This window comes from Gadus chalcogrammus, chromosome 12 (genome assembly GCF_026213295.1).
Source record: "Gadus chalcogrammus isolate NIFS_2021 chromosome 12, NIFS_Gcha_1.0, whole genome shotgun sequence".
Lineage (NCBI taxonomy): Eukaryota > Metazoa > Chordata > Actinopteri > Gadiformes > Gadidae > Gadus > Gadus chalcogrammus.
Window position 1 is genome coordinate 4,791,727 of NC_079423.1, and position 24,335 is coordinate 4,816,061.

A 24,335-nucleotide genomic window follows, 5' to 3' on the forward strand; every position below is an offset into this window, starting at 1 on the left:
GTGTGTGTGTGTGTGTGTGTGTGTGTGTGTGTGTGTGCGTGTGTGTGTGTGTGTGTGTGTGCGCGTGTGTGTGTGTGTGTGTGTGTGCGTGTGTGTGTGTGTGTGTGTGTGTGTGTGTGTGTGTGTGTGTGTGTGTGTGTGTGTGTGTGTGTGTGTGTGTGTGTGTGTGTGTGTGTGTGTAGTTTATGAAGCCAATACTTCAGCACAGCACTGTTTTAGAGGGAAGGAGTATTTATTTCACACAACCCACGATGTGTGTGTTTTGCCGTGAAGGTGGCACGTCAGCGACGGCGAACACGAACACGTCCGCCCTCGTCTCGGAGCTCGATACCCACGCCTGCCATTGTTACACCGATCGGCACGACAACTCAATACACAACAATTAGCCGGCATCGCCCCGGCAACCACGCAGTGTGCTTGAGGCAGCGGCGGCTGGTGATGTCACGCTCAACGTTTACCGTGGGTTGTAGACGGCGGGTGGAGGAACGGGAATCAAACCGGGGTTAAAACATCACAAACAGCTCTCTCCCGATCGTTAAAGTTTCGCTGCTAATGGGAGGTGATTTAATTTATTGTCTTTGACTGTTTTCCATTAAAGGTAATTTGGTCATTTGTCAATTTGTGACCGTAGAAATTCACTTTTCCATTCAACAGTCACCATTTATCAAAAATAACATATTTGTTGCTGATGTAAGTGTACGTAGCACGGGGGACTTAAAATATATATACAAATAAAATACAGGCTATAAACAATGTATATTGTGTTTGGATAAACTATTCTATAAACAAGCTGTTTCTGGCTTCCTCTCTCACACAGGCGCTTTTATTTTGACACCTCAAGCTGGGGTAACTAAGGGGGTGAGGAGAGACAGAGAGAAAGGGAGAGAGTAAAAGAGATGGAGAGAGAGAGAGAGAGAGAGGGAGAGAGAGAGAGAGAGAGAGAGAGAGAGAGCGAGAGAGAGAGAGAGAGAGAGAGAGAGGGAGAGAGAGGGAGAGAGGGAGAGAGAGAGAGAGAGAGAGAGAGAGAGAGAGAGAGAGAGAGAGAGAGAGAGAGGAAGCATCCGCTGAGGAATTCATTAGGCCGTGCTGCGGGGTCCTGGCTTGGAGACTTAATGACGTGGGAGGATAAAGGGGCAGAGGGAGACAGGACCCAACGCAGGATGAAATAAACATGAGTGTGCTGTCAGGAGTGACACCGCCAGAGACCGGGGTGGCGGGAGTCGCTGGGGCCACAGACCTCCCTCTCACTCCCTCTCTGATCACCGCCAACAGCATCGGCTCACTGGTAGAGGACTCTAGTTAGAGCGCTAAGACACTCTGTAAGAGAACTATAGTTAGAGTACCAACACCCTTTAAGAGTAATCTAGTTAGAGCACCCAATACACAATGAGAGCGCGAAACACACTGTAGTTACAGCAAACACACATGCTAGATGACTGTATTAAGAGCACTACAACACAGTAAGAGAAGTGTAGTTAGAGCACCAACACAGTGTTCTAACTAGTACTCTAAGTAGAGCGCCAAACACTGTATTTAGAAAACCAATACAATGATCTGAATTTCCTCGCTGGGATTAATAAAGTACGATCTTAGAGCACAGTAGTTAGAGCACTGATCCCCTAGACAACCATTGAGACTCGTTATGTGCGTGGGTGTGTGCGGTATGTGGGTTGTGTGGGCGTGTGTGTGTGTGTGTGTGCGTGCGTGCGTGCGTGCGTGCGTGCGTGCGTGCGTGCGTGCGTGCGTGCGTGCGTGCGTGCGTGCGTGCGTGCGTGCGTGCGTGCTTGCGTGCGTGTGTGTGTGTAAGTGTCTGCCTGTGAGTGTGTAGATGTGTGACGTGTGAACGTGTGCATGTTTGATTTAAGTGTGTGTCTGTGTGCATGTGGATCTGAGGCGTGTGCCTGGATCCATGTGTGTGCATGTCTGTGAGGGCGTCTGCACGCCGTCATTGATCCCTCCCTGGGCCTTGCTCTTCATATCATTAAAAATATCCATCACTTGGCACTCTGCTGCTCGCATTCAGATACACGGCTGCAATTAAATTATTAATGTCTCCTCGTGTCCCTTTGCTCAAAGCGCACCCTTAATGCGCCCGCTGAAAGACATTAAATATACAGCAATCTATGTCTGGCTTCACCATGGATCAATTCAGACGACTGCAGAAATAATATGCACACGCTAAACTGAGAGAGCAGCCTCTGAGTCTGCAGGAGGAAGGAGGTGAAAAGAAAAGGAGGCGAGAGGAGAGAGAGAGAGAGAGAGACTGGGAGTGGAGAGAGAGGAGTGCATTAGTCATGTGGCTTTCACTATTTCATGTCACTTCTTTGTATAAAAATGGCATGCGATGGCAGGTAGAACAGCAGGGAAATACGGACAAAATTGCCACTTAAGTGATGGACCTCTCCCTCCCTCTCCCTTTCTCGCTCTATCTCTTTCACTCTACCACTCGCTTATTTTCTCTCTCTGTCTCTCTCTTTCTCTCTCTCTTTCTCTCTGTTGTTTATCATACAGCGTTGGTTCGGAGAGCAAGGTCTTATTGTGTGTGTGATTCCACCATCCAGGTCCTTTCCTGCTTTACTTGTTATCCCAATCCTGCACTGAGCATCAATTCAGTTTGATTCAGGCAAGTCTCTCGTCAGTGAGTAGACCTACAAGGCTTTAGGAGTGACGATTAGAAAACATAGACTCTTCTGAAAAATACTGCCCATCCTCCAGTGATGGAGCTCCAACCTTCATCACCATGGCAACCAGGGGACAGCGATGACCCTCCCTCCTTTTCCCAGCATCCTTGGGCAACCCAGCGCGTGGTGCACACACTCTCAGAGTAAAGGGTTGGGGTGTCCGGCTCTGTACAAGGAATCGGTGACCGCCATGGGCACCGAAGGGACCACCATGGGTACCGAAGGGACCACTACTAACGAGAGGCGGGCAGCACCAGGCCAGGAGCACCAACACAGAGTCCCACACTAACAAGAGACCGCGCCTGTTGTATGGTCATTCCAGCGTGTCTGGGCCCCCAATGCCGCCTAATTGTTATTCGGTCCAAGGAGACCCGCTGTCCAATCAGAAGCGCCCCCCCACCCCCCCCCCCCCCCCCCCCCCCCAGAGTATCCGAGGCCTCTCCCAGCCATCATGTACAACTTTATCCTGTGTGTGCACTTTAGCACAAGGGCACCGGCGCCGCGGCCAGGCGCCTCCTGCTCGCCTGCCATGAGGTTGAAAATAACCGCAGCATCAAACACGGATGCCCCGTATGACCACAATGAAAATAGTGTGACAGATTGGCCCAGTTCTCCTTTTAATTAATCATGTCTGCTGACAGCTACCTGCGCCGCACATCATCATTAGCGCGGAGAGAGAGCGAGGCCGCACCTCGCAGGATAGCAGAGGAGGACATACCTCATTAACTCATTTTACCTCCGCTTTCCTTTCCTATAGCAACAAGGTAATCCTGAACATCAATATTTTGCAGTCTGTATGTGTTCACCATGGGAAGCCAATTTACCACCGATGCAAAACAACAAACAGCAAAAGTTGCAGTTGCATAAGTTAATACAATTATATATATGATGGAATACATTTTTTATATACTTCCATATATTTGGTCGATGAGTTTTGTTTCGTTATTTTTCCATTTATAAGGGCAGATTATTGGTTTCAAACCCATTTTCATTGTGGCCAATTAAAACCTGCATACGCATACATCATATGCGTTCCTTTTCTGGGAGCATTTAAAATTCAAATATTAAATCCTCTGTATGGTATAAAACAAAAGTCAACAGAAATGTGTGACAACGACAGAAGTCATTGTCCCGGTCAGTGTGGGAGCATGGAGGCTGCTCATTGGGGGCCTGATACTCCCTCCAGTTGATTGACAGTTTCATCTTTACAGGGGGTCAACCAACAAAAGGCATGAGAGCAGCTGGCTCCGCCCACTCCTCTCCCTGTGAAGTCAACAATTTGAGCGTGTTCGGATAAAGCTGAGAATGCCTTGCGTCTCGGCAACGCTATAATCAGAAAACAATTCCTCCGTCAATCAAAACCCTCTTCTTTATATTGAGGACTATGTCTTTTGTCCCTGCTCAACGTCTAATTACAACCGTGTGTTTGATCATCTTGGTCTTGAAAATATAAATGGAATCTTTATCTTTATTTAACAAGTAATTTGGTTAATGGCAGCTAATTATGAAAGATCACTCACTATATTGCCTGCTCTTTGGATGATTGCAAAAAGTAAGAAGTTGTTATCTCCATCGCATACTATGACACACTAATTCAAAACCATTATCTTTGAACTTTCTTTCGTTTGTCTTGTTTTGTTGAAGAAGGCCGAAAATTGCTGCAGAAATAAACATAATCCCTCAATAAAGGTTACACTGGAAGAATGTCCACAAGTTCTTAATATTTCATAAATCAGCATTCCAACACTATCAGTGTGAACCTGGAAAGTACAGCAGGAAGATGGAGGCAGAAGACTAGGGAAAGAGGCGGGAAAAAGGAGAACACATTAGAGGGGGTAAGAAAGTGAAAGATAGAGTGAGTGATATGTAGAACAAGGAGAGATAAAGCCGGTTGTGACTGTAGAAGAGAGTATTTCAGAAAGACTTCATCGCGCAAACAATCAGATGACAGTGAATTTGAGAGCCAGCGTGGTACGGGGGAACATTTGAAATGGCCCATTTAGCAGCGCTGTACTCCACTCCCCGGCTACGCCGCCATTTGCATATTTTATATCAGATGAAGATGGATGGCACAGATCAACGGTACTGAGATGAGCGTTTTATCAAGGTTACTCTATCCTCCAAACCTCCTGAAACCTCCTTATCGCATCTGCGTTGTCGAGGAGGAAACACTGACAACCATCTCTTCACAACACCCGGGCCAGGTAGCTAGCGCAAGGCATTCATCACAGTGTTTAGCTTAGCTTATCTATAGCACAACGTCCCAACCAACCTTCGCCCCTCCCCATCTCCTCCCCCCTACACCACAGAAAATTACTGATGCATGATTCGATAATGTTCCGTCATTAAAGCCACATTGAATGTAAACTTACCGGAACCAAAATTCGAAAGTTATGGCATATTGTGTGCATCTGCAAACATCCAGGGGGATTCACTCATTGCGTGCACTTACCTTTTGGTTTTGCTAATTGGCCAACATAGCTGTCGCACACACAGCCACTAAAGAGAACATAACTAGCTTGGCCAAACGATCTCTATTAATTGGTTTGCTGTTGGGTAGGTCTTCTTATTCATCTGTATTTAAACAATAAATCAAATCATTGGCACGATCAGGCAAATCTTTTGCATGATTAGCCACTGGCCCATTCCTTCTATAGGTTGTAGCTTCACTTCCATTCCAGGGCCTGGAACAGCCCCCTTTAGCCAAAGGACTACCAGGGACTGAAATATAAATCTTTAAATCGCTAAAAAGTAAATGACATTAGCCTAATAGGCCAGTCGTAACCTAGACCCGAGCAATAGGTATCACACAGTCATGTCAAAAATGACTGTTGAAACGGTCTAATTCAGAGGGCTTAACCAGAGAGTTTCCACACCCATTCATTTAAGTCTGTCCAGCCTGTGACTTCAATCATCCCAACATAACACAACATCGGACGTTAATCTTAGTTCAGCACTATCGAAACACACAGTTGCCACTTCGAAACAGATGTGTTTGTCGACGAAAATGGAAATATTTAAATTTAGATTTGTCTACAATACACATTTACAACCAAATATCAAATTTAAATGCCATAAAAGAACGAACAGGTGTGTTCAAATAATGTGGCGAAAATGCCCAGCTTGTTTTGCATTTTCTTGCACCTGCGTTTATTAACGAGACCTGAGCAATCAGACCTGGGACCTAACCCTAAGCCCCCCCACGCACACACACACACACACACACACACACACACACACACACACACACACACACACACACACACACAAACACACACACACACACACACACACACACACACACACACACACACACACACACACACACACACACACACACACACACACACACACACCAGACACTAGCTGTGGTCTGTACCGGGCAGGACTCTAAACCTACAAACCATTGCTCTGTCCAACATTAGTTTCTGTTCACTGAGGGGGGGGGGGGGGGGGGGGGGGGGGGTGCTCCCCCCATGCTCCTTCAGCATCGTCTCTTGTTCCCTGACATCGTACATGACAGTTTATTTTGGGAGCGTTGGCACCTGAGATGCAGAGCTGACAAAGCAGCTTGCTGTTGTTCCATTATCGCAAGTGACCACTGCCATGTCCTGTTACCACACAGAGACAGAGTATCGTTTACAATAGCCACACCATGCCTAGTTTGACTCCTTTCTGCCTCTTTTTTTTTTGTGCCACTGATTGACAAGGAACATATCCTCTGTCTTTCCAGTACTAAGGGCTATTTCCATTCATAATAACCATTCATTCATCATTCATTACAATAACATAAAGCTTCAAGACAACTAAAGCACTGATTTAATAAAAATATAAGGCCACGAGATGTAGGACATTAAAAAGTTAGATCATAACTGGACCTGTGGTTTCATAAAGGAATCCTGTCGAAGGCGTGGTGAGTTCCCTAATCTAACCTCAAGCATTACCTTAACAAACCTCACAAAGGAAACTCACTGCCATAAAACCTTTATCGTGAAATTGCAGCCAATTCTCTTAAAGGAACGGCTGAGTTCAGACAAGAGGGATTTTGGTTTGAGTCGGTCTGGGTCTGTCATCAAGGGAGTGGCCTTGTGAGGGCTCAGATCTGAATGCATCAGATTCACGGCTGAAACTGATGCACCTCAACACTTAATATTTCTCGGGAATCTTTGTGGCTTTCAAGGCGGTGGAGAAATGTAGACTTGTTTCACTGCCATTTCCTGCTGGAACAAAGTATCCGCCAGGACCAGATTGCAAATGCTTTCCATCAAGGCTTTGACTTAAAATCCATGATTCAAACCATATCTGTGACCATTAAACAAATGAAGTCTGAGAAATAAAGTCTAATCTGTAATGTGGTTTTAAAGTGCAAACTTTTATGGTTATTATTCTGAACAGGCAGTCATAACAGCGCCGGTAGTTCTGCTTCAAAAGTCTGTAGATGGTATGTTTAATCAAGACACCATCATCCTGTTTCATGGCTTCCTACTTATTATATCTCTGCTGGTGTCTTTGTCTAAATCCGTGGTAAAAAATAAAATCACAAACCAGGAAGTTAGACAAATCCCAGATGACAAATATCGGGAATAAACTGGTTCAGAAATCCTTTCAAAGCGCTTCAATATGTAAAAACTTTATGCAACGGTTGTGTGCGTAAAAAAGACACGGTTCTGTCGCTGTTTGTCCCCCTGATATTTGTAATGCTAACTTCTTTTTTTTCCGCTGGGGAATTTTAACGCCATTAATTTCTCTTAGTTAAAATCCCTCTAGGGGTGCTTTAGCAAAGGTAGCATCAAAACAACAACAACATTAGCAGGCCTCAGTGCTGCATATATTAGCTTATATTAGCTTATCATTACGGTCATGTAAATCCAATGCTAATGGTGCGTTGGGCTCGGCTTCAGGCCGACACTCTGTTCGGCATAATGGCAGATCAACAGAAAAGATGTCTAAAAATCGACAATATAGGAAGTGAGCAGCGCTTTAACGTTCTACGAAATGAGATATTTACATGTTGTGTATTTACACATTATTGATATGAACGGAGAGACATGCAGCACATACACGCACACATAATGCCACAAATACACTGTAATGTGGATTTCACTGTGTTAAACCGAAGCCGCACATGAAAATGATCTATTCCGCTTATGAGGTCTGAAAGTGTGAAGGGGGATATGGTGGGGTGAGCCGGGGTAGAGATGGGTTTGGGTCACGCAGGGTTGAGGAGGAGGAGTTGAGGAAGAGAAGGTGGCTAAGGAGTCGGTCAGGAACAGAAGTCGGGGGTGAGGAGGTAGGGGAGGAGGAAGTGAGGGTGAGGAGGAGGTGAGGGGGAGGAGGTTTATGAAGAGGAGAAGGCGGTTGAGGGGGAGCCGGTGGTGGAGATGGAGGATGAGGAGGTCGGGAGGAAAGAGGAGGGGATTTCGGGAGGAGGTGCCGACCACCGAAGAGGGAGGAGATGGCGGTTGAGAAGGAGAATGAGGAGGTGGGTGAGCAAGAGGAGGTGGTAGTGAGGAAGAGGAGGGGGCCGAGGAGGTGGCGAGTAGCGTGATGTATGGAGTCCCTAGATGGGAGGTGAAAAGCGTAGCGAGACGAAGGCAGCCGAGGATCGCTGGCGGCGGCTTCTATGTGTGTGTGGGGAGGGGGGGGGGGTGGGGGAGGGGGACTATGGGTTCTGGTCCCGCTAGACTCCGAAGTGCCCTGGGCAGAAGTGGAATAAATGTTGATTAGTGTTGATTTTGTCCAACGAGCGCCAGGCAACTGACAGTAGGACTAAGCCCTTGCGAGGGAGAGACATTAATCTTGGTCTGCTTTAAGTCGTGTATATTAATTTGTGTCATTTCCACTATGTGGAGAGAGGTGTCTTTCTGCTTTTTCTCCCTCTCTTTCACCCCCTTTTTTCTTTCTAACGCTCTCTTCTCATGCTCTGTCGCTTTCCTGCTTTGCTCAATATTTCTCTCCTCTGTTTTTCGACCCCATTTCTCTACCTCACTCTTTCTTCCCTCCTTCTCCCTTGTCTCACCCTCTACCTTTTCCCTCCCTAATCTCTTCTCACTCTCTCCATCTCCCTGCCTCCCCGTCTCTTCTCTTGCTTTTTTCTCTCCTATACTTTCTCCCTCTTTGTCTCTCAGTCTTTCCTCTGTTTCTCACACTGTGTTTCTCCCTTTACTCTCCCATTCTCCATCTACCTCTCTTTTTTGCCCCCCCGCCCCCCCTCTCTCTCTCTCTCCATACAGTAGGAGCTATGGGGTGAGCTGGGTGGTACCAGTGGGGGGGAGGGCGGGGAGAGGGGTGAAGGAGGAGGAGGGGGGGGGGGGGGGGGGGGATGGAAATGAGATTCCAAACACTACATTATGGAGAATGAACTCCTTGGGGGGTTGGTATGGCAACCACATTTGAATGTGCCATTGCGTGTTCAATTTAACGTGCATAACAAATCTGTGGACTTGATTAAATTCGTAACATATTAAGGAGACAAGGGGGAAGGAAACGCCTCGGCACAGAGCCCAGAGGGAGCAGGGCTACCCTTTAAAGGCACACCAATGATGTACAAGATACCAGGGTCAAAACAGAAGTCACAGGCGCTTCAGTGTGAGCTAATATTCTACTTTACAGTATTCACAAGTACCTCTGCTACTACGCATAACCATGACAAATGCACAGCTGTAAATGTCCGTTAAGATACTCATAGCTTTCAAAACAAAACGGTTCAGTGATAGCTAATGTTCTACACTTTATAATATTTGATGCAAACTTAGCTTCGACACGTAATAATTAGAGAAATCATAACTGCCAAAAGAAATGACGTAAATAGATATATAATTAATTAGAATAATTAATGTCAATGAACACGTGAACAACGGGACTTTAATTTTCATAATAAGATGAAGCCAACGTGGATACAGAAATAGATCTCTTTCCTTGTAAATGTAATGTCATTGTTAATTACCAAATCACGGCATACTAAGATTCTTCTAATTAAGCCCCTTAATATGATTAACATGTATCAATTAGGCGCCTGACAATTAGCGTGAGCGCCTAGCGTAGCCACAGTTTTCAATACTTATAATAGCATTAGCGCAGAATGCACCATAAGTCATAGTTTTTTTTACCCATCCTGGTACGACGAAACAGAGTCCACATAAAAACACAGGAGTTTATTCAACAGTTTAATTCTTGAATTCCTATTCCTATTTCCCTCTGTCCTCCCGAACCAGGGAGGGGAGTCTGGAAGCGGGGCTTCCCAGGGCGGGTGATTAGAGGCGGAGGGTGGAGGGGAGTGGAGGGGGTTGGAGGACTTTGGGAACCAGCTGTGACGGCCAGCGGGGCTCGCTAGGCTACCACGACGCTCCTCCACGCTAAAGGCTGCTGATCCAGCAGCCAAGACGCAGCGGAGAGGAGACAAGAGCTCTGGCTGTGTGTGTGCAAACATACGCACACACTCAGACACACACTCAGATACACACACTCAGACACACACACACACACACACACACACACACACACACACACACACACACACATACATTGGGACACATAGTCAGACAAACACACACACACACACACACACACACACACACACACACACACACGCACACACGCACACACACACAATCATATATATATATGTGTATCCGCACACGCAGAACCAGACGCGCACACACACACACAAGCACTCTCAGACATGTGTGAACACACCAACTGCTACACAAACACACTCTCACACTCTCACACCTAGAAGAATCAACTCTACGCACTCAGACAGATCAGCTCTTTTTGCACAGACAGAGGATAGTCTACTTCTATATCATAACTTACTCCAACAAATCGCTCTGTCTGCATTTAAAAATCTCTTTATTTTCTTATAGGATTATATTATATTACTGGGTAAGTCCCAACATACTGAGGCTGGCTGTGTCCTTTGCAGGTACAAATACACAGTGCCTCTGTACTTAAAATACACACCTCAACAATACTTAACTTGCATTTACCACGCACGATTTACATAATTCAGCCCATCAAAACGATATATGCAAAACATAGAATTGAATACAGAGAAGATACACCCAGTGAGTCTATGTCATCAGAACACATGATGGGTTCTTTCCTTTTGATTAGCCGGAGGTTGACGTCAACTGAATACAAGACATCCAGGGCAATGCTAAACACGTCTCTGCCCACTAACATGTGACCATCGCAGTCGTTTTCCTTCCACGCACCCTATTCCCTGCTTCCTGCTGCTTATGTCCTAATCCCCAATCCCCTTGCCCTACTCTCTATGTCCTTCTCCCTTCAGCCTGGGCCTTACTTGCTCTTACTCTCCACTCCTACCTTCTGAATCTTCCCTCCCTACTCCCTACTCCCTACTACCTATTTCCTACTCTACTGCTCCGTACTCCCCTCGGCCTTCTCCTACTCCTACTCTCTAATCTGTATATGTGTCTCTCTGTAACCTACTCATTCCACTCTACCACTACCCCATACTCCTTGTTCCCTTGCCCCCTTGCTCCCTCCATAACCACATATCTGGCTCATTTGGGTGCTGTCACAGATTACTTGGGTTGCCCTCTGCAAGGCACCCTATTTTCACCCTCCGCAGAATAACATTACATCACTCGCCACGTCGTTTGTTAGAGCGCGGAGGCTCCCCTGGGCGCGAAACCCAACACTGTTCAAACAGCGGCGCGAGAACGCTGGTCCTTTTGTTGAGGTCGAGGCGGGAGGGAAAATATTAAACAGAGCGTCGGCCCAGCGCGGCGAGAGAGAGGCGCGCGCCCCGGCCGCTGGTTTTGTTTAACGCCGGCCCTCAGATTTATCACGCCGCTGACGTGTTTACAGAGGTCGCCGAGGCTTCGCTTTCCAAAATCAGTTTGTCAGACATTTGCTTTTCTAAGGAGGCCTTTTTCATAAATCATAAACACACTGATGAACGCGTGGAAGAGAAAATAATCGCATTCTTTGAGGGAATTGTAATGAATAATCTCGCCCCTGACATCTCTGACCTATGTCGACATGGACGTCTGACATTTGGAGGGAAAGGCAAGAGGATTTTTCACCATTTAAAAATTTACTTTATTGCCTCTTTATGCGCTCCTAAAGTATTGATGGATAGACAGATGGACAGACAGACAGAAAGATAGATATATAGATAGATAGATAGATAGATAGATAGATAGATAGATAGATAGATAGATAGATAGATAGATAGATAGATAGATAGATAGATAGATAGATAGATAGATAGATAGATAGATAGATAGACAGACAGACAGACAGACAGACAGACAGACAGACAGACAGACAGACAGACAGACAGACAGACAGACAGACAGACAGACAGACAGACAGACAGACAGACAGACAGACAGTCAGACAGACAGACAGACAGACAGACAGACAGACAGACAGACAGACAGACAGACAGACAGACAGACAGACAGACAGACAGACAAAACTAAATACACTAATGAATACACAAACACATGCAGGAAAAAGATAAAGATCCCTATTAACTTGCAAGGAGAAAAATACAATAATAGCATATGTGTATTAACTAATAATGTGTGAATAGAAGACGACCAGACAGAAACCAGTGTCAGTCGAGGGAAAAAAACAGAAGAAGAAAACACGTCTGCGTTTCAAAATAAAGTGTTCCTTCCTTCTCCCTTCCTGCCCAGCACCAGAACACCATTGTGTTTGTTTATACGGAACAATATTTCTGCGGGCCATCTCCGGCAGAACAAACACCCAGTAACGGGTCAAGAGTTCAGGCACGAGCCGAGCTATTCTGTCCCACAATCCACCGGCAGAGGGTCGGGGAGTGCCAGGTATACGGTTCCTCCAGGAGAACGCAACAAAACACAAAGCAGGAGCGCAGTCATTACAGAAGAAAGACACTTGAGGGTTTGCATGTGTGGGTGTGTGTGTGTGTGTGCGTGTGTGTGGGTGTTTTGCACAGTTTGCCGTTTAAAAGATGCAACAGGGTAGACTTGACAGTTGGTGGGGGGGGGGGGTGTGTGTGAAGCAGAGCTTGTTAGCTGGAGCTAGCATCTCGGAGGCACGCAGGTATCTCAGGTGACACGAGGAGAAGTATAAACAGGAAGTATAAATATAGTTAGTCAGAAGGGAGAGAAAGCGAGCGGAAGAACAGCTGTGTATTTATATCGAGAGGATGGGAAATGATGGGGCTTCAAATGAGGAGAAGTCTTTTTCGTTATTATGTTTTATAATAGTGCTAGAAGTTCAGTGTTGGGGAATTATTTGTTCATGTTTTCAGAAGAACAGGATAATGAAAATCAAGGAGATAAAACATTCAATCCGTTTTAGTCGTAGGCCAAGTACAGACGATGATTTTACCTTTGGATGCTGGGATATATCTATTACGAATTTGCTTTGACAATTTCATGAATTTGTTAGGGAAAGAATAATGGAAAAAATAGGCTTTGAACTAAAATACGTTCATAATATTAGTTAAAATAGTACCAAAGTGAATGGAAAACTGTGTATAGTACCAAAGTGAATGGAAAACTGTGTATACTCCCAATATAAGGGAGTAAGAATACAATTGGCTAAGTTTCACAATGAAGAGAACTTGAATAATAAGAAAGAAAACGTAACAAAATCCCTGCGCTTGACGCTAGTGAGCCAGGAACACTAAGGCACTGTCTATGAAACTGGCCGATAATTTCACCGTGAAAATTCCACACTAAAATCTCAACCGCTGAAACGTTAACCTGCTAGATTTTAACTGACATGTAAGTCAGTGATGACTCAAAGAGCAGCAACAGCTAGCCAAGATAAACTTACAGTTTAACTTTACCAAAGTCAAACGCAAACACTCTCACATACTTGTCCTTCTTATTTTATTTAACATAAGGCAGGGTTATTTTTTTCTCCAAGCAGACTTTACGCAATAGACTAAATTATTAGACATAAGAGCCCTATTTAGGCCTGCCTTGAACAAAAAAGTTACATATGTACACATATATATATATTAATGAAGTATAGCATAAACTACAGTAACATTGGAGACGTGAGCGTTAAGTTTCCATGCGGGCAGCGATTAGACGCCTGGAGCACATAAAGCACGTTAGCAGAGGACAGGACCCGGCCTCTACGGTGAGCCAGAGGTAAGCCTCAGCCTGGATTTATGGAGCGGCCAGGAAGAGGTCACTTTGTGCTGGAGGAACACGGAGCGAACTTTACATGAACTCTGGAGGGGGGTGGAAACTCCAGGGAGTTAAACACTCGGCATAACTGTGTCCACTCCCCCGCCGACGAACCGAGACAACAGACAGAGAGAGAGCGAGAGAGAGAGAGACAAAGAAAGAGAAAGAGTGTGTGAGAGAAGGAGAGTGAGTGACCGAGCGAGAAAGAGAGAGTGAGATGAAGAAATATATAATTATAAAAAGATATAGATACAGACATACATATATATATATATATATATATATATATATAAATAAAGAGATGGAGATAATGAGGGGGGAAATGTAAGAGAGAGACAGGGAAAAAGACAGTAGGAGAGGGAAAGAGATAGAGAGAGAGAAAGGAGATAAATATACTAGAGAGACAAAGAGAGCAATGAGAGGGGTGGTTGAACCAGCCATCGCGGGCACTGCTCCCGGTAGCACTGGCTGAATAAACTGAAGCAATGCTGGGCTCGGCACCCAAAAGAGAGAGGGTGTCTGCTTGACTATCAGCAACAACCATATCTCTTTCCAAACAGACTCAACATTATTTTATTGTTAGTGACTTATTTTAGATGAATGCCATTAGGGGGAAGGAACAGGTTATGCCTCTCGCTCCAAACTGTCTAAAGGTACATTGTGGACATTGGGGAACCAGTTTACACTGATGTGGTCTACTAGACTAGTGTATAACTCAGTCTGCACCAGACCTTGATCCGGTCTACACTAGATCTGATCTGGTCTAAATCCCATCCTGCTCTAGTCTACAATGACCTGATGTGGTCGATACCAGACCTCGATATGGTCTACACTAGACCCTGATCCTGATGTGGTCTACACTGGATCGTGATGCAGTTTCCATTACACCCTGGTCTACACTAGACCATCATGTGGTCTACCTCCAGATCTTGCTCCAGTCTACACTAGACCCTTATAAAGTCTACACTAGACCCTGGTGCACTCTGTCGCCGCAGAGAGCAGTGATTTCTGTCGGGCCATTTGGAAGATGTCCCGAGGACAAACGATGTGCAGACATGACTCTCACCACCAATGTCGTGTCATTTTTCTTATTGCAATTATTCTGGTCTCTCTCTCACTTTCTCTCTCCATCTCTCTCTCTAACTACACCTCTCTCTTTCTTTCTCTCTCTCTCTCTCTCTCTCTCTCTCTCTCTCTCTCTCTCTCTCTCTCTCTCTCTCTCTCTCTCTCTCTCTCTCTCTCTCTCTCTCTCTCTCTCTCTCTCTCTCTCTCTGTCTTGGACTCTTACTCTCTCTGAATCACACTCTCTTTGTCTGTCTTTGTCTCTGTCTCTCTTTTTCCATCTCTGAACATCTCTCCCTCTCTCTCTCTGTCTCTCTTTCTCCCTCTCTGTCTCGGCCTCTCTTTCTCTACCTCACCTCTCTCTCTCTCTTGGTCTCTTGCTCTCTCTGAATCACACTCTCTCTCCCTCTCTCTCTCTTTCCTTCTCTGTACATCTCTCCCTCTCTCTTTCTCTGTCTCTCTCTCTCCCTCTCTGTCTCGGTCTCTCTTTCTCTACCTTACCTTCTCTCTCTCTGTCTTTCTCTCTATCCCTCTCTCTGTCTCTCTCTCTCTCTACTAGTTTAATAGAGAGACAGAGCGGAGAAGAGAATGAGATGTATTCACTAGCCGTGACAGTCATCTCACAGGGGGAAACACGTGCATGGGACTCACCATGCATGTGGCAAAATGTTGCCTATTCTCTCTCTCTCTCTCTCTCTCTCTCTCTCTCTCTCTTCCTCTCTCTCTCTCTCTCTCTCTCTCTCTCTCTCTCTCTCTCTCTCTCTCTCTCTCTCTCTCTCTCTCTCTCTCTCTTTCTATCTGCCTCGCTCTCTCCTCTCTCTCTCTTTCCATCCCACAAAAACATTGAATCCTTTAGTTGACACAGACGGTATGAACTGTGGTAATTGTCTAAGCGTGTCTATTGTGGAGAACTTCAAACAAACATGGCTTACAATGAAAGGAAAACGCTTGTCTGGAGAGATCTGTCTAATTGGGTTAGGTTGGTGAGAAAAGCAATTGTAGCGAACAGAACTGAAAGTAAGTAAGTAAGTAAGTGTTTTAAATGGGCAAAATATTTTTGGATGGATTTTAATTTCCTATCAAGGAATTGAGAGTGATCTTCTGTTGGTGATGGGATCAAAACCCAGCTGAGGTAGAGAGTTGAGCATTGCAAGTCTTTCACAACATAGACGAATGAGACACATAGAAAAGAAGTTGAGGAAAAAGTTAAATGTGCTTACCTGTCTTTTCTTTGATTTCACACAAGACATTGAAAAGTGCTGGCTTCATTCTGTGACAATTCAGAGCGTGTTTCCTGCAAAATAAAAGCCCCCTTAATAAACATCCTAGATGGTCCATACATGTGTACACGATGATGATGAGGATATACTGAATATTCTGAATGATGAAAACAAAGCTGATTTATTGATATTGAAGTTCTCTGATAGGTTAAAAGTTACTATTTTGTGAAATATTGTGAAAATTATTTAGCTTAAACAGTGTTAATAAAGCTAATGAAGGAAATAAAGGTAAAGACAAATGTTGCATGATCTTTCAGAAAATTTTATATATTTAAATATGGAAACAATATTCCTTTCTATATCTTTAACTAAGAACCTTACCTGAGACATTTGATTGAAACTTAATAACACTAATATATACAATTAATGTCACATAATATATAAAAAGACATGTTTGTTATTGTTGCTTTTGCCTCTGCAATGTTTATCATATTGTATACGTAGGCTATAAAAAAAAGTATTTAGCTTTTTAAAAAGGCTGACAGATGAAATATTGCGTGGCTTAATTGAAAATAGGTTTTATTAGGAGAAGCCTTAGCTCTAGAAAGTTGCATTGCTGTTGTTTTTCCCTCCACGGTGTCGAGGCTTAATATAAAATATGAAGTACATTAGATAATATACAGAGCACGTCCGACGCTTCATATTACTGGGAGCAGCGGGTGATGTTCTGGGCTCTTATTGCACACAATCCACATTTCATCTATTTTAATATATTATATATTAAATATATTACAGGCACAATCGGAGAGCCTGGTCCATCTTCTATGACAGACCATTTAGAGTAGGATATTTAGGAGAAAGATATTTTAAATATTAGGGGGATCGTTTTATGAATCCTTGTCTCATTATCCAAAGGTGTAAGTAAGTAAAATAGGAATAACTTAGTGCTGTCTTACAACCTTTAATAACCAGTTTTACATTTTTAAACGTACATTTGGTTAATCTGAATGTCAGCACCTACTTTTTAAAATATGACCAATGTCTACTGTTTATATTTTATTCTATTTTTTTATTGTATTTATTAGCCTATATTTTGTAGCTCTACTGTTTGATGTATTATTATAATAATTAATATTGTTCATATTTATATTATTGTAGTATTAGTATTCTAAGTATCATTAATATCGTTATGATCAACATTGCGTTAGGAGTCACGCATAAAGGAGCACAACAAGACGCGCGCGCCTCTCTCGCCGGTGTACCTGGCTTGCGCCTCGTCCAGACTCTGGTCTGTGATGGTCATGATTTGCTGTAAAATGTCCCCAATGTCTTGTTTCCTCCCGTCGCCGTCCGCTCCTCCGTTTCCCTCCTGCAAATGCTGCGGCAGGCCGGGGTGCCCTGCCATCCCTATCCCGGCGTGGGAATGCATCAACCGCGGCTGCTCGTCCATCGCTCTCCTCTTCTTCCTCTCTGCTTCTCTCCCTCGCCTTTTAGCGCGTGGCTGTGTGTTTTTTTGGTTGCAATCCTTTTTTTTTTCTCGAAAAAAAATTCCGACGCGGAGCGGTCTTGCGCTGCAACCCGACTACTCCCACTGCTGCTCACTTCCACTCTCCGCTCGGCCAGGATCAGAGGAAGAAACTACAGTCTGCCCTTTCACCCTCCCTCTCTCTCTCCCTCTCTCTCACTCTGCTTCTGTCTCTCTCTCTCTCTCTCTCTCTCTCTCTCTCTCTCTCTCTCTCTCTCTCTCTCTCTCTCTCTCTCTCTCAACTCTGCTTCTCTCTCTCTCTCTCTCTCTCTCTCTCTCTCTCTCTCTCTCTCTCTCTCTCTCTCTCTCTCTCTCTCTCTCTCTCTCTCTCTCTCTCTCTCTCTCTCTCTCTCCCAGCTGGTCTTAGCTGAATGTGAAATGTGATCTGAAGTGCTGCCTTGAGTGGGTCTACGCCGCTGCGTTGCCGGGGTGTCGGTGTCGGTGCGCCGTTCCGGTGTCACGCGGTGGTCGGTCCGCGGGAAAACCTCAGAGGAACCGAAGCCTTTTATGTCTGTTGACACGGAGCGCGCGACGTGACGACAAGTTTTGATGGAGAATTGGAAGTGTCAGTTAATTGGACATCCTCCCGCTTTTGTCATGTACAGTAGTGGCTTCTGGAGAGCATCTCGTATTATCAGCGCGCGCGCGTTGACTCCACCTCCTCCTCCTCTCCTCCTCCTCCTCGCGACATGATTGGGAATATAGAGCATTTAGCCCCACCTTGAGGTTAGTCTCGTGAAACCACATCATCATCGGATTGGAAAGGTGGGGAAGTTGCGGTAGGGGAGCTTTAATGCGGGGCACCGAGACGCGCCGCCGTGATGGATTGATCCTCCGGTCCGAATAAATAACCGCGCGTGACACGGGAGTTCTGCTTCAGTCCTCCCCTCTGACCCGGGGACGATCTGCCCCGGAGCTCGCGGAGACCAGTTCATTTCGTCCGCTATTGCCAAGAAATAGACTAATCCGAGCCCCACCAATCAGAAATATTGATTGCTCCCCTCCCATCTGTGGAAATTATTAGTTCGCAAATGCGTCTCGAGATTGATGCCAGGATTTTTTTTCCTTTGCACCACTGGGATTAATATTCATTTAATTAATATGATAGGCCTAATTAAAAATGTAATAGGTCATAATTTAATTTTCAAGGTGACTTGAAATTGACTATTTCGCGCAAGATTGCCAATTACGCATTCAACGCGCAATGTCTTCTGCCCCTCTTCGGGACGTGCACGTGTGTAGACGCATGTAGGCCTACTCCGTTTCTCTCCCCAGGTATGTTGAAGGGGCTTTGCATGGCTGGCTTTGGCAAGGGAGGGAGCGGAGGGGGGGCTCCTAATGGAAGGCGGTGACCCGTGTCGCGCAGCCAAGCGGCAGGGCAGGCACGTCGTGTGTGTGGCCAGGCTGAAAAGAGCCCTTCAGGCGCAGGGCGACTGGCTGCCGCGTCTCTGCCGCTCCTTCCTCCTGCCGTTGAGGGCCACCGCGCGGAAACTAGGAGGGGGTGGGCGCTTTCTGGATATGCAAGGGTTATCGACAGGACGCCGGTATACGCGTGGTAGCCATAATTCCGGAATTGTACGTTAAAACGTTTATCTCCGTTCGCCCTATGTGCCCGTAAACAGTCGTTCCATAATAACGGGTTTAGAACATATTAAGGTGAGGATGAACAGATGTTAGACCCATTGTAAACAGTATGTTGTGATTCATTTTGAGTGAAAATATTGAGAGTTTGTTTGAAACTAAATTATGAAAATCGACATCCTTTCCGATTTTGGAAGATACTTTATAAGAAAGAATTATTTTTTTTCAAAAGCAGCCATTTGTTCATGGTGATTATCATTGCCACAATATAAATGTTACTTCAAAATCTCTTCAATTGGAATTAAACTCCAATTTAGGCAGTCTGAAATAATGTATTTCATCAAATAGGATGCCTATAGTTAGGGCCTACATTACACACGCGGAATCATCATTTACATATTTACTCACTCTCAATTTTCAACAACATCTAGTTGAATTGTTAAAGACCAACACACGTAATGAAAAACAACACAACAGTCATAATTAGTATCTCCCGCCATCTCATAAATAATAATGTAGTTATTCCTGAAAGACACCAAAACTACGTACTACAAATCACCACATTTCTTCCCTTTCCCATTCCTCGGAATCCAAAAATGCACACCAGGACGGCTCTCAGCGGAATAGCTCTGCGCGGCTATTAGCATATTTGAGTTTGAGGTGGAGTGACACTGACATCTGAGACTGTTCCCCATGGTTCCCAGGTGAAGCTTCAGCAGCGCTATCTTCTGAGCTACCATGCTCTCTCTCTCTCTCTCTCTCTCTCTCTCTCTCTCTCTCTCTCTCTCTCTCCCTCTCTCCCTCTCCCTCTCCCTCTCTCTATCTCTCTCTCTCTCTCTCTCTCTTCTCTCTCTCTCTCTCTCTCTCTCTCTCTCTCTCTTCCCCCGTAGGAGCTGTGGTTTTGTTTGGTTAGCGCTCGCCTATGTAAATGGAAGGAACAGAAGTATTTGATGTATAATAGTGTGCCCCGGTAAGTTTCCCCGCCACATCGCTCTGTTTGTCGGAATAATGTGGATACTGAGGGCGGAAGGGGCTCTCTCTCTTGTTTCACCGTCTTCCATGCGACTATATCCAACATTGCCAATCCATGTTTGCGCGCTACAAATGCTAAGTGTGTGTGCTCCGCCACTTTCCGGCTGAATGAATAGGCAAGAGAGTCGCAGGAATAGCAGTAATTGTCAACCATTAGGTTGCGGACTGCTGCTTGATTGGCCGCTAATTGCAGGCGGAACAGGAAGTGCCATCAAGAGGGGTTTATTGGGCCTTATTCACCAAGTGGCTATCCTTGGTTCCTTCTTGGTTCTAAACACTAACAGTTGGAAATCAAGATGGCTGCTAGGTGAATAAGGCCTTTGCTAGGTGAGAACGGTTGGTGTCCAAAAGTATCTGCAGGTATTCAAGACACCGGGGTTGGTGAATAGGACTCTCAGCTACAGAAAATGTCTCAGCCTCCACCAAGTCTACCGTGGAAACCTCTGCAGTTCCACAGAGGATCCCAGTTCTACATGTATTGTAAATAAACCGACAGTCAGACGGGCAGGTAGACTTCCTGAAAGATGGACGGACTGACTGACAGACAGAAAAATGAGCAGACAGATAGACAGACAAAGAAAGGCATGCTGGTGGACGGACTGAAGACAGAAAGAAGAACGGAACAACCAAGAGGCTAGACCTACAGATGGACTGAATTTCAGGACAGTTAGACGGCATGGCCGGCCGACAGGACTGAAAGGTCTCACTCGAATAGGACCCAAGGTTTTTTGCCTACTATGCTATTTTATATACATTGTATCATCGTATGTTTGTATAATTGTGATTGCCTAAGCTACAGTATTTTGTAGCAGTGTGGTCTTCCAGCTCTGGGTTTACAGTGTCAATACAGGCTTAGCTCGCAGAAGGCCATTATATCATGTTCTTCTTCTTTCAGAGCGCGTCAGTGTAATCAATTTAAAACGTCCCTCAGACAACGGAATCGCGCCCCCGGGCGGACCCCCCCCCCCGCCCTCATCCTCATGAGGGTCAGATGACCCCAGACGCTGTCCTCTAGAGAGGCGCTGCTCGGTTGGTGGAGGGTATTCAACGTGCACACGTCCACTCTCTGCACAGGAGGTACAGACTCCACACCGGCGGTACAGTATGCGTTCTATGTTTAGGCTAGAGACAGGAACTGACCACAGTTTACACTAGAAAAATATTCTATGCTAGAACACAGATTTGACGTTAGAAAAAGTGTTTTCACTAGAGATTGACTGTCTACACTATAAATTATACCCAAGAATACGTTTCTACATTAGAGACAACTGTTCCTTTACCTAGTAGCTGATTCCTACACTTCAGTATTTACACTGGAAAGATTATTTAGATTAGAAACAGATTATTATTCTAGTGTCAGCTTCTTGGAGTATCTGGGAGTATATTCGGGTTTAAGGTGCTGCAGTAAACCCTACTCCTTCACCTTTAAGAATGCAATCATTATAATGGGGATAATAATGCAGATCAATTTCCTTCATGACTTCCATTCCTGGGGTTGCCGGTCCGAACCCTAGGCAGGTGGGATGACTATGAGTGCAGGAGGAAGGTGGAGCAGCATATGGTCTACATGGCAGGGTCTTAGTTTGAACCATGTGATGGGGTATTGGGGTGTACCTAAGCAATGATTTTACAGCAGTTAAGGGCCGTTGTACGGCATGACTTGAATACGGGAGTATAAAACGGTTACTATAGTAATTAACACATAGTAACTTCATTCATCTATTGAAAATATATCATCATCCTTTTGCAAAGAAATGTAGTTCCTCCAGGCAGCCTATTAATACTGAAAATGCGGTTATCATAGTAATAATAATAATAATGGATTGAATTTATATTGCGCATTTCTAGACACTCAAAGACGCTTTACAATGAAGGGGGGACCTCACAAACCACCACCAGTATGTAGCGCCCACTTGGGTGGGTGTGTGTGTTTAACAAGCCTTTTACAACGAGCCAATCAGAATAAAAAAACAGGTACTACCTTTTCAATGATGAAAAAATGATACATACACCCCAACATTTCCATAATTTAGCGTTCATTTTTGGTGGCCATCATACAATTGCATTACAATAAAGTGAAAATTCATGTGGCCCCATAAGTGTTCCCAGGTCTCCACAGGCGGGCCCACCTGCCTGTGGAGACCTGGTTTGAAGTGAGGATGTATGGTGTGACATGAGAACTGTGATACACGAGATAGCAAGACCACTGCGATCAATCCCCCGGGGCAGTTTCATATTGGAGTAAGATACATACCTGACACACAGGAGAGAGAGAGAGAGAGAGAGAGAGAGAGAGAGAGAGGAGAGAGAGAGAGAGAGAGAGAGGAGAGAGAGAGAGAGAGAGAGAGAGAGAGAGAGAGAGAAAGAGAGAGAGAAAGAGAGATGAAAGAAGTCATCCTTTAGTCTGTTCTTAAAGGGGTTATTCTAAGGAACCCTAAGATGTGGCTTCAGCAAGCGACCACACAACCAGAATGTGACTCGTCCCCAGATGACGATAATTCCTCACCCAGTCATTACGGATAAGTGGAAAATCGAGAAGCGAGAGAGAGAGAGAGAGAGGGACACCTCCTCCCAGAGCGCGGCGGGCAGAACGAGCGCTCCCTTTTTACCGTTAGCCGCGTCGCGCCGGCGAACACGAAGGCAAAATCCATGGTGCGTCTGAGGACCTAAAGGGGGCCCGCACGGATCGATACATCACAGAACAAAGAGGAACCACGCTTCAGGAGCGAGACAGGGCCATTGCTCACAGGGAGTGTATCGCCGGCATCTCACATGCCCCTTTCCTTTCCCCGGGCGAGAGACCCCCGCTTACAAAACTGTGAGAAAGACAAACGAGGGACTGCTGCGGGGTTGACTTTACCTCCACTGTGGCCCTTTTCTTATTTCTTGTTTCCATTGTTTTGGTTTCACTTTAACACACTTTTTTTCCGCCTTAATTGTATGTAATATTTTTTGCACCCCCACCCCCCCCTGGGATAGAATCCAGTATCTACTGCACCTCCCCTAGCAGTCTCCTCTCCACCTCCAGAGGGGTTTCTGCGATGAAGCTTCAGTTGTCATTCCCTCGACCTCACCAGAGTAGCTGTGCAGAGGAAGTTAAGGACACAAGCCACTGAAGTATTCCTCTGAATTGAGAATATGGTTAAGTGCTCTGTTTTATTCCGGGGCCCACCCCATTAGTGTATGTTTTTATGGCGCTGTCAATGCCCACATGTGTAGATAAATGTTTATAAGGAGATGATAAATTTTGACTGCGTTTCCCAGCATGCCGCTCATTAAAGATTGAATGTATCGCTTAGCGACGGCGCTCACCTGGGCGGTATTATCGGCCGGATCTGAAAGCCATCCATTATTATTCATGACCAGGCTGAGTTAAACGCTACGTTAGCGGATTTCAAAGCTACATGTAGCTTCATATACATAAAGACTGAGGGATGGATGGATGGATGGACTGATAGATAGATAGACTGGTAGGCTGCTAATTTATCAATCTATCCCACATGTGATATAACTATGGTAGATCATTTTAGACACAGATAGATAGATTTCCAATATTTTGGGAAATATATTGGAAATCTATCTATCTATCTATCTATCTATCTATCTATATATATATATATATATATATATATATATATATATAAATTCTAGCAAGACCATCAAAACAATAATTGTTCTCTTCAAAATATAAAGCCACAAAGCCAATAAAAATAACACCTGAACAATCACTGCTTCATTTTGAAGAACAGTATCCAGCACATTTCCAATACATTTGCTGTCTTCTGTGGAGCCTATACATTCATGTTTGGGGGTAAATCCATTCTATCACCCCCTGTTCATTCTCATTACAAGATGGCTGAGGCATGCCTCTGTTCCGTCGTCTTCAGTAGGGCTGAGCTGGCTCTGACGCCAGATACCATTTGTGGTTCAGAGTATTAAAGGCACGCTGGAATTTATATAGTTTCTGAAGATATAAAAACCGGGGAGTCAAGACCACTTACGTTGGCACTGAATTTTACCTAATGGCATTACTATTGGTTCTCGGCCAGGGAAAAAGGCCATTACAAAA

General features: G+C 45.0%; 1 protein-coding gene across 5 annotated transcripts in view; it reads right to left on the reverse strand.

The window, feature by feature from the left end:
- Positions 1-17,807, reverse strand: part of pbx1b (pre-B-cell leukemia homeobox 1b) — a 59,377-nt gene extending 41,570 nt beyond the window's left edge. For all 5 annotated transcript variants that reach the window (XM_056603764.1, XM_056603767.1, XM_056603763.1 and 2 more), the window contains exons 1-2: positions 17,391-17,807; positions 16,129-16,202 (exon numbers count right to left, since the gene is read on the reverse strand). In XM_056603764.1, coding sequence (XP_056459739.1) covers positions 16,129-16,202; positions 17,391-17,578 — 262 coding nt within the window. In that variant the 5' untranslated portion in view covers positions 17,579-17,807. The remainder of the gene's footprint in view (positions 1-16,128; positions 16,203-17,390) is intronic.
- Between the last annotated feature and the right edge of the window lie 6,528 nt (positions 17,808-24,335).